The following is an 11548-nucleotide window of genomic DNA, read 5'->3' as shown; positions in this document are numbered from 1 at the left end:
GGGGGAAGGGGCCTTCATGCATAAGAACTGGGAAGGGACAGTCTCAAAAATAAAAGGTCGCTTGGATAAATGGAGGTGGCTATTACCCAAGGTCTTACAGAGGACGCGTGCTGGTTATAAACAACCCAGCGGCGTCCTCCCTGTGGCACAAATTGACGTGTATAGACCCACCTGTGACGCTTTTGTCAAGGATTCAGTCGATGTTTTTGGTTTTTTTCTGGGACAAGCTGCACTGGGTCCCCCAAGGTGTCTTGTACCTACCTAAAGATGAAGGCGGGCAGGGCGTAGTGCACCTGCAGAGCAGAACCGCTGCTTTTCGTTTACAGTTTTTACAGAGATTTTTAAGCGGTTCAATGTCTTTAAGTTGGAAATGTGTGGCCAGTACTATTTTAGGGTTTTTTAGGAATCTAGGGCTTGATAGACCTTTGTTTTTACTAGACCCTCGTCGACTGGACACTTTGGGGCTACCTGTTTTTTATCACAATCTTTTTAAAGTGTGGAGACTTTTTAAGACAGAGAGAGCCACAGGCACGGACTCACTACACTGGCTACTTCAGGAGCCCCTCATCTATGGGGCCCGTCTGGACACTGCAGGCAGTGCCCTCACCCAGACTCTGCTGGCATCTGGTCTTATCACGCTGAAACACCTGGTGGACCTGGCTGGACCAGAATTCAAGGACGCCAGTGGAGTAGCTGCCCGGCTGGGATTGAGATCAGTACGGATCGTGGCACGACTACTCCAGGGGTGGAACTCTGCTCTCTTACCAGTGGAGCTACGAATGTTAGTGAAGTACTGTGGAGGCTCTGAACAGCCGGATGAGGAGGACCCTTTTCCTGAGCTTTCTCTGTCTCCAGATTTAGAGGGAAGTACTGGTCATTTTTTAGACTGTAAGAATATCACGGGTATGGATTTCTACATGGTTTCTGGGAAATTGTTCTATAAAGCTTGTGTTATGGTTTTTAACAAGAAAAGTCTTAATGTTGACACGCCGTGGCGCTCTGTCCTCGGGCTGGGGGAGGAAGAGCGACCACAGTGGAGAACACTCTACAAGCCACCATTAACGAAAAGAACTGGAGACATACAGTGGAGGATCCTGCACGGAATCATTGCTGTTAATACCTTTGTCTCGGTTCTGTGTCCAGAGTCGAGTCACGAGTGTCCGTTTTGTCTCCAGAGAGAGACGATATTTCATGCTTTTACTCAGTGTCCCAGACTGAGTCCACTTTTTACTTTTTTACAGACTGTTTTTAGTGCTTTTAACAGATCCTTCTCGGTCCAAACTTTTATCCTGGGAGTGAAGTACACTCAGAGGAGGCAAGCGGAATGTCAACTTTTAAATTTTGTCGTGGGCCAGGCGAAGATGGGCATTTACATCAGCCACAGAAATAAGATAGAACGTAGTGGCAGCACTGATGCAAAATTGGTGGCAGCAGCAATGATGAAGTCCAGGATTTTAGTGGATTTTCACTTTTACAAAAAGACGGTAAACTTGGTGATGTTGGAGAGAATCTGGTGCAGTAAAGATGCACTCTGCTCGGTTTTAAATGATGAACTGCACTTTGCACTGAGCATGTCTTAAAAACAATATGTATCAGATGTCTTTGACGCTTGTTTTTTATGTGATTTACTTTTTAATCTAGTTTTTAATCTATTCTTTTATATTTTCTTTTCTCTGCATTGATTTAAATTGAACCTTTTTACTGGTTGCTGTTGTATGTCCTGTACTTTGGTAATAAAGGTCCTTTAAAAATCAAATCTCTTCTCACTCTCTCTCTCTCTCTCTCTCTTTCTCTCTTCTCACTCTCTCTCTCTCTCTCTCTCTCTCTCTCTCTCTCTCTCTCTCTCTCTCTCTCTCTCTCTCTCTCTCTCTCTTCTCCCTCTCTCTTCTCACTCTCTCTCTCATTAAAACATTATAAATGGTTGTATGTGATTTTCTTCTCATTGTTGTAACTGTACAAACAGTAACAATGCAGGTAGAGTGGATAACTGAAGACACCACAATGAAGTGTGTGTGTGTGTGTGTGTGTGTGTGTGTGTGTGTGTTCTGAGTGTTTCCACCCCCAGAGGGTTTACAGTATTGTGTTACCATGACAACCAATGGTTTTGGTAAATTAGCTAGGTTACCAAGTTAGTTATTTTAGAATGCAGATTATGTAAAGAGACACACACACACACACACACACACACACCATCAAACCGAGACTTTATTAGGTTTATATTATTATATAAGTAGAGAAAGTGTAAAGCCATGAATGTTGTAGTTTTACATGAACCCAGTTTATTTAACTACAGTTCAACATTACAATAAAACACAATGAAATATAAGAATTAGTGAGTAATTTTAATTTTCTGAACAAAATCTCCCAAATTACACCAATTTCATTAAATTTCTTTTATTCGTATAGTGTATTTTAATAGTGGACATTTTCCCTAAACAGCTTTACAAAGATAAAGAGGTTCTAAAATAAATGTATATATTAGTCTCTATAAGTTTATCTCCTTCACCAACACACAAAAGATTAAATATACCTCACCCTCACACACTAAATACAGTACAGCTAACAGCTTTAAATCTGATCTCACATCAGATAAACTACACCCTCACACACTAAATACAGTACAGCTAACAGCTTTAAATCTGATCTCACATCAGATAAACTACACCCTCACACACTAAATACAGTACAGCTAACAGCTTTAAATCTGATCTCACATCAGATAAACTACACCCTCACACACTAAATACAGTACAGCTAACAGCTTTAAATCTGATCTCACATCAGATAAACTACACCCTCACACACTAAATACAGTACAGCTAACAGCTTTAAATCTGATCTCACATCAGATAAACTACACCCTCACACACTAAATACAGTACAGCTAACAGCTTTAAATCTGATCTCACATCAGATAAACTACACCCTCACACACTAAATACAGTACAGCTAACAGCTTTAAATCTGATCTCACATCAGATAAACTACACCCTCACACACTAAATACAGTACAGCTAACAGCTTTAAATCTGATCTCACATCAGCTAAACTACACCCTCACACACTAATTACTGTACAGCTAACAGCTTTAAATCTGATCTCACATCAGATAAACTACACCCTCACACACTAAATACAGTACAGCTAACAGCTTTAAATCTGATCTCACATCAGATAAACTACACCCTCACACACTAAATACAGTACAGCTAACAGCTTTAAATCTGATCTCACATCAGATAAACTACACCCTCACACACTAAATACAGTACAGCTAACAGCTTTAAATCTGATCTCACATCAGATAAACTACACCCTCACACACTAAATACAGTACAGCTAACAGCTTTAAATCTAATCTCACATCAGATAAACTACACCCTCACACACCAAATACAGTACAGCTAACAGCTTTAAATCTGATCTCACATCAGATAAACTACACCCTCACACACTAATTACTGTACAGCTAACAGCTTTAAATCTGATCTCACATCAGATAAACTACACCCTCACACACTAAATACAGTACAGCTAACAGCTTTAAATCTGATCTCACATCAGCTAAACTACACCCTCACACACTAAATACAGTACAGCTAACAGCTTTAAATCTAATCTCACATCAGCTAAACTACACCCTCACACACTAAATACAGTACAGCTAACAGCTTTAAATCTGATCTCACATCAGATAAACTACACCCTCACACACTAAATACAGTACAGCTAACAGCTTTAAATCTAATCTCACATCAGCTAAACTACACCCTCACACACTAAATACAGTACAGCTAACAGCTTTAAATCTAATCTCACATCAGATAAACTACACCCTCACACACTAAATACAGTACAGCTAACAGCTTTAAATCTAATCTCACATCAGATAAACTACACCCTCACACACTAAATACAGTACAGCTAACAGCTTTAAATCTGATCTCACATCAGATAAACTACACCCTCACACACTAATTACTGTACAGCTAACAGCTTTAAATCTGATCTCACATCAGATAAACTACACCCTCACACACTAAATACAGTACAGCTAACAGCTTTAAATCTGATCTCACATCAGCTAAACTACACCCTCACACACTAAATACAGTACAGCTAACAGCTTTAAATCTGATCTCACATCAGATAAACTACACCCTCACACACTAAATACAGTACAGCTAACAGCTTTAAATCTAATCTCACATCAGATAAACTACACCCTCACACACTAAATACAGTACAGCTAACAGCTTTAAATCTGATCTCACATCAGATAAACTACACCCTCACACACTAATTACTGTACAGCTAACAGCTTTAAATCTGATCTCACATCAGCTAAACTACAATCTCACACACTAATTACTGTACAGCTAACAGCTTTAAATCTGATCTCACATCAGATAAACTACACCCTCACACACTAAATACAGTACAGCTAACAGCTTTAAATCTGATCTCACATCAGATAAACTACACCCTCACACACTAAATACAGTACAGCTAACAGCTTTAAATCTGATCTCACATCAGATAAACTACACCCTCACACACTAAATACAGTACAGCTAACAGCTTTAAATCTGATCTCACATCAGCTAAACTACACCCTCACACACTAATTACTGTACAGCTAACAGCTTTAAATCTGATCTCACATCAGATAAACTACACCCTCACACACTAAATACAGTACAGCTAACAGCTTTAAATCTGATCTCACATCAGATAAACTACACCCTCACACACTAATTACTGTACAGCTAACAGCTTTAAATCTGATCTCACATCAGCTAAACTACACCCTCACACACTAAATACAGTACAGCTAACAGCTTTAAATCTAATCTCACATCAGCTAAACTACACCCTCACACACTAAATACAGTACAGCTAACAGCTTTAAATCTGATCTCACATCAGATAAACTACACCCTCACACACTAATTACTGTACAGCTAACAGCTTTAAATCTGATCTCACATCAGATAAACTACACCCTCACACACTAATTACTGTACAGCTAACAGCTTTAAATCTGATCTCACATCAGATAAACTACACCCTCACACACTAATTACTGTACAGCTGAATCTCAAACCTTCACCGAAGGAAGTTCTGGTTTATCATCTCAACAAAAGTTACCCGAAAAATCACCAAATGAATCACACCATTTTATTGTATTAATTATTTTAACGCCCTCTGGTTAATTAACTCTTTAAAAAGAACGAGTTTAATAATCTAGTGTTTTATCTAACAGGGGAGATGAAGATCCAATGTTGCTATCTGTCCTTAGGAGGAATCATCAAGCTCTTCTGGAACCTACATTTCAGCATCCTACACACACACACACACACACACACACACACACACACACACACACACACACACAAACACACACACACACACACACACACACACACACACACACACACACACACACACACACACACACACACACACACACACACGGTGATGTTATGCTTAAAAGAGGTTAGTGTATATTAGCTATATGGTCTTCAGAACAGACCCTCTCAGATCCCCTCTACTTTCACTAGTAAAGGTCAGGCAGTCATCCACATCAACACCATGCAGGAGGTGAATGTTACCTGAGGTGTGAAGCCCTTGGTGTGACACACCACTGCTTGAAGTATTTCTTTGCAGCTTCCACTTTCTCTTCATCTCTTTGTTTGCAGTGAACTCTGATGTGGTGCTCAGAGAATATACCAGGTAGCATTTTGGAGACCTGCTCAGACAAATCACACGTCAGAGAGAGACCTCAAACACTATCCATCCATCCATCCATCCATCCATCCATCTCAAGAAACTTTTTTTCAAGATCTTGTACCCAGTGCATCAGTTCAATTTTTTTATCTTCGTAAATTCAAACAAAGATCTTTAACACATAAACTGCAGCCTAAGATAATTCTTCTGAAGAACCTAAGCTGAGGAAATTGAGTCCATAAAGTCCTCAAGTATTTAAGCTGGGATCAGAAACTTTAAGACCAGGAGCTTGGTTACAGATATTGGTGATGGCATCTAGATTACACAGATCTTGGCTTCCCATAAAATCAGATTTTTGGTTGACAGTGAAACCTGCATGAACATCTTTTCCTATGATGTAAACCAAACCCAGCAGACGTTTGTGTAAAGGGTAATGAAGAAATGACACTTGATGAGTACCTTTTCTTTGGGGATGCGAAAGGCTATGTTGGGGTTGTTCTTGCGGTAGAAGTAAACACTGTCGATGGGGTTTTCTTCCTTCTTGCCATAATTTATTCCAAACACCTCCCAGATCATGAATAAAAATAATAAAAAATGAATCCCACATTTCCATACTATTAATATTAAAGTATAAAGCAATCTCTTAGCTTTTCTAATTATTGTTTTCATACATTGACAATGAAATCTTCAGGATTCAGGAGAACATCTGTGTCATCAGGCTTGGACTGGGACAACTCCACGGCCAGAATTTTCTTAAAACAAAATATTTCTCATCACTAGTTATATGACATTTTTTAAAGAAAACAAAAATCATAATTTTTCCTGTTCCAAAATCTGCCTGAACCTCTAGTACCTGTGTTCCTGGTGCCTTTTTATCACACAGAACTGAACCAGGAAATGATCCTCCATAGTGATCCCTAAACAAAGCCCTAATCTTTACGAGAGGCTTCACTCCACTCACACACATTACGTACACACTCCCTCACACTCTGAGAAACATGGCACATGAAGACTGAAGTAAGCCAGATAAGATCTCCGCTAATTATCCCTCAGGGGGAAACCTGCTGATTTCCTGTGGTGTGTGAGATGCTTCTACGCTAGCCACTGATTAGCCCAATACTGGAAAGTGTGGAAAACAGTTCTGACTCACCTGGTAACTGTCCTTTGAGACATTAAGGGCCGTTTTGGGTGTTGTCTGTCCCACACACTTGTACAAACGTCTGCAGAGGATGTTTTTCAGGATGGACTGAGCTTCTTTGAGCTCTGGATCAGAGAAGTACAGGATCTGCTCAAAAATATGATCTGTGGAGGGTTAAGGAGGATCAAATATTGATAGGAAGTTATTGTAAACGTTTTAGACACTGTGTACAAATCACAAGAACTGTTAGCATTTTGTTTATTAGCCAGATTGAGTTCATCTGGTAATTGTTATTCTCAGTCACTAAACTATTACATACAGTACAAGTTTATGTTGATATTAGATCATATTTACAGTCTATCATAGTTTTCAGTACATATTACTGTAACTGAGTGTTTATTAGTAAAGTTTGGCTACTTCTTGTTTGTAAAACACTTCATCTTTTATCATCAATTATTTTACAAAGCAATAATTTATAATAATTTGCTTCTCAATTTAGATACTGTTATGTCTGAGATTTAGAGACTTAGCTTGTGAGATTCCAACACTAACATATAATTACACTATTAATTGTACAGAATTTGCATATTAATGGATAATTAGCTGACCTGTGAGCTTGGTGTAGGCCTCCATGTCGTCTATGGCCTTTGACATTATGAACGTCTTTCCATTAGATCCCTCAATCTTAATGTGAGGATCAGCTTTCACCAAGGCCTCTGTTATCCTACAATGTGTTTATTTCTGTAGGTTAACAACTAATTATGTAAAGAAATAGCAGCTGTATTTTTACTGTATATGGATAGGATGCCATTAAATAATCAAGAGATCCAGCACAGGACATGCACAATCTGATTTTAGCAACAAAGATGACTTTTATGTTTAAATGGATCTTAGAAAACCTGACACATTTCTTACAAAATAACCCACAAACCACATATCAGTCATCATGCAACAGCAAAAGCAACACTTGTGCATCATTTTGTTCATCGTAAGAAAGTTGTGGACACATTTTTTGCGTAAAGAAAAATCACCACCAACCCAAAGAAGAAATGCTGAACCCACAGGAGAAAACCATTTCAGTCGTGAAGATCAGTTTCTCTTTGGCTGGTCAGATACTACAGGTGCTTTTTCTTCAACTTATCCACTTTTCTAGAAAGAGCGAGCCTTAGCAATTGGCATAAGTGTAGCAGCAATGCTTATACAGCTTCTCAGTATCTGCCTTTTATCCAGAACACCAAGGTATCAGAGGTAGCGATGAGAAGAGCTTCCTGCCCAGAGGGAGGGGTTTTAATGGTGTTTAACTAATGTTCACAGCACAAAACTCCAGCAGTCATTGGCTGTTTAGTGGGAATTTTAAGACTCTAACTCTGACATGTCTACTGAAGGCCCTTTAACTGTATTATACCCACACCAGTGAATGGAGTTAAAGGACTTGAACCCCCACATTACCCAGATTTACAGATCATGTTATATCAGGTTTAAGATCATCCTCTCTGAGGTGTTTTAATCAGCGCTGTTACACTGAAAGCCATTAAACCAGACTTGTTAGTTATCATACTGATCACATTGCTCACTGCAGGATAACAAAGAGAACATCAATTCATGAGCCCTGGTATAATTCAGATATCATTGGTAACCCTTTCCTCAATGATTTGAGTCACTCTGTGCTGATAGGCTCTGCGGTGTAGGGTGTGTCTTGTGTGAAACATCTCATACAAATCATGGACTTCCTGTAGAGAAGAGAAAATGCATAAAATGTACTTTTTACTAAATATTTAACACCCACAATGCCCTTTTTAGGCACATTAGATCATTGGGTAAACTACAGGCTAGACATCTCCCCCAGCCTGAGTCGGGCAGTGGGGGTATGTGGAAGTGGTAAAGTGCCATTTCTTGAATGCAGGACAGAGCTGAAGGAAGTGAACGTTAAGAGATCACACACCTGTGCTCTCAGTGGCAGAGAGAGAATTAAATACTGCTGTGTGTGTAGTGATTACACTGAAAAGTATAAACAGGGCACTCCTCACAGAGCAGATCACTGGCCCAGAATAGCATCGGCATTGTTCCGTCCTCTGATTGGTTGTTCAGAGGGAAACTGTTACAGTCGAGTTCGACTGGTAAAACACGTGTGTAGCTCTGCACACGTTCATACATCTGACTTTTTTATACCTTTGGAGGAAGAGAAATTAATTTGTTCTCAGACACTTAAAAATCCATTGTGAAGAAAAGCGAGACATGGTGAGGAGGTCAGTAGACCCTGAAGCTCGCTAGCGTGTCTCAGCCCGGGAAAGGGTTTGTTCTCCACCTCCAGACCAGTGAATACGAGCAGTACCACTGGATTACAGCCTCTGGGGGGCGCTGCACATTATGAGTCTGTATCTCTGGAGAGTAGGTTATGCTGAAACCTACTTACAGTTTACTTTTTATCTCTCAATCATAGTGCATTATGGGTAAGGAGCATACCTTGTCTCTGGCACAGATGATCCGTTTTCCATTGACCTCACACACCCGGGCGAATTTGAGGAAGCGGAGGTGGTCTGAGCTGTTTCGGATGCCCAGGTGATAGGAGTCTCTGTTCAGATGGAAAATATGTCCCAAGTGGATTTCATTTCATAGCAAAGCCTTTATATAACTTATAAAATAAATAAATAAGACAATAATTGTGATAAAATCATCACTGTAGCTCAGAGCTGCTCTGCATAACACCAGTCAAATATTATACTTTGTTTAAAGAAACTTTTACATGTCAGGTTATTAAATGTTAGTAACTGAGCCTTGTTACACAGAGTTCATCATGTGAACAGTTTTTTATGATCCATTCAATCAGTTTCAACACCAGTGACAGTTTTAACTCCTCAATGCTGGGAAGAGATTATGGTATAAAGTAATAATCCACAGCTGGGTGTGAAGCCTTACACCATTATAATGCTCTCTGATTCACCTCGGGATGTTCTTCACCTTCACATCATGCCTTAACATTCTGTAACACCTCACACCTACACCTGGATTATCTCTTACTAAATACAACGTCTTAATGATGTGGAGTCACCTGGCAAAATAATCCCATTTATCCACATCAATGCCGGTTCTCTTATTCGCCACGATCTCATACAAGAAAGATTTGTCCTCAGGTATGCCTTCGTACTGTTGCTAATAAAGAAAAGATCATGACATCAGTTCAGCAGCCAACAGTAAGAAAGTAAGTAAATGAGTAAACAAATAAACAAAACATTTTTACTTTATCTTTTGGTCCTGCAATTTGTTCTTTGATAAATATAAGGTCTTTTTTGAAGACACCATATTTCTTCATCACAGGCTCCAGGTTATTCTTCTCCACCAGATGTTCAAACATCTTCACTGATGCATCCTCATGCTGTAGGAAATAAACATGTGGACGGGGTAGTGGTGTTATACAGGTGCATCTCAATAAATTAAAGTCATTAAAAAGTCAAGAATAAAAATGAGATTTATTATTTGTGTTTATTTCTTTTAATTGAGATGATTTTGTCTCACAGCTGATTAAAAACCCAAAATTCAGTATCTCAGAAAATGAGAATATTACTTAAGACCAATGAAAAAAATTTTAATAAAGAAAAAAATAAAAGATTTTGAACACAGAAATGTTGGACTACTGAAAAGTATGAAGATGTACAGAAGTCAATACTCAGACGCTCCTCCTGCATGAATTACTGCAGCAATGCGGCGTGGCGTGGAGGCTATCGTGCTGTGACGCTGCTGATGTGTTCTGGAAGCCCAGGTTGCTCTGATAGCAAACTTCAGCTCTTCTACGTTGTTGGGTCTGGTGTCTCATATCTTTCTCTTTACAATACACCTTAGATTCTCCATGGGCTTTAGGTCGGGCGAGTTTGCTGGCCAATAAAGCACGTGGATACCATGGTCCAAAAACCAGGTATTAGTGCTGTTGGCAGTGTGGGAAGGTGCCAAATCCTGCTGGAAATTAAAATCAGCATCTCCATAAAGCTGGTCAGCAGAGGAAAGCATGAAGTGCTCTAGAACTTCCTGGTGGACGGCTGTGCTGACCCTGGACTTGATAAAACCAGCAGATGACACGACTCCCCAAACCACCACTGACTGTGAAACTTTACACTGGACCTCCAGCAGCTCGGATTCTGTGCTTCTCCTTCTCTTCTTCCAGACTCTGGGACCCCCTGATTTCCAAATGAAATGTAAAATTTTATCTGAATTTTTTCTTTCATCTGAAAAGACGACTTTGTCCCACTGAGCAACAGTCCAGTCCTTTTTGTTCTTTGTCCAGGTAAGACACCTCTGACGTTGTCTCTGGTTCAACAGAGGCTCGACATGAGGAATGAGTCAGTTGAAGCCCATGGAGACGTCTGTGTGTGGAAGCTCTTGAAGCACTGACTCCAGCTGCAGTCCAGCTATTTGTGAATCTCCACAAATTCTTGAATCTGCTTCGTTTCTCCTTTTTCTACCACATTTTTCCTTCCATTCAACTTTTCATTAATGTGTTTGGATCCAGCAGTCTGTGAACAGCAGCTTCTTCAGCGATGATCTTTTGAGTCTCACCCTCCATGTGCAGGGGGTCAGTGATCATCTTCTGCACAACTGTCGAGTCAGCAGTCTTCCCCCATGATTGTGGAGCCTGAACCAGACTGAGACACCATTTAAAGACTCAGGAAACCTGAGCAGGTGTTTGGA

At 39.8% G+C, this 11548-nt stretch overlaps 1 protein-coding gene across 1 annotated transcript in view; it reads right to left on the bottom strand.

Annotated features, from left to right (window-relative positions):
- Positions 1–5003: 5003 nt before the first annotated feature.
- LOC310726993 (deoxynucleoside triphosphate triphosphohydrolase SAMHD1-like) overlaps positions 5004–11548 on the bottom strand; it is a 12425-nt gene continuing 5880 nt past the window's right edge. The window contains exons 5-14 of the mRNA XM_083543024.1: positions 10107–10241; positions 9918–10018; positions 9332–9440; positions 8506–8598; positions 7477–7597; positions 6881–7032; positions 6402–6482; positions 6190–6294; positions 5616–5752; positions 5004–5343 (exon numbers count right to left, since the gene is read on the bottom strand). Of these exons, the coding sequence (XP_083399150.1) occupies positions 5289–5343; positions 5616–5752; positions 6190–6294; positions 6402–6482; positions 6881–7032; positions 7477–7597; positions 8506–8598; positions 9332–9440; positions 9918–10018; positions 10107–10241 (1089 nt within the window). The 3' untranslated portion in view covers positions 5004–5288. The remainder of the gene's footprint in view (positions 5344–5615; positions 5753–6189; positions 6295–6401; positions 6483–6880; positions 7033–7476; positions 7598–8505; positions 8599–9331; positions 9441–9917; positions 10019–10106; positions 10242–11548) is intronic.

This window comes from Silurus aristotelis (assembly GCF_946808225.1).
Source record: "Silurus aristotelis genome assembly, chromosome: 5".
NCBI classification, from domain to species: Eukaryota; Metazoa; Chordata; class Actinopteri; order Siluriformes; family Siluridae; genus Silurus; species Silurus aristotelis.
This window is presented reverse-complemented; position numbering and strand designations above follow the sequence as displayed.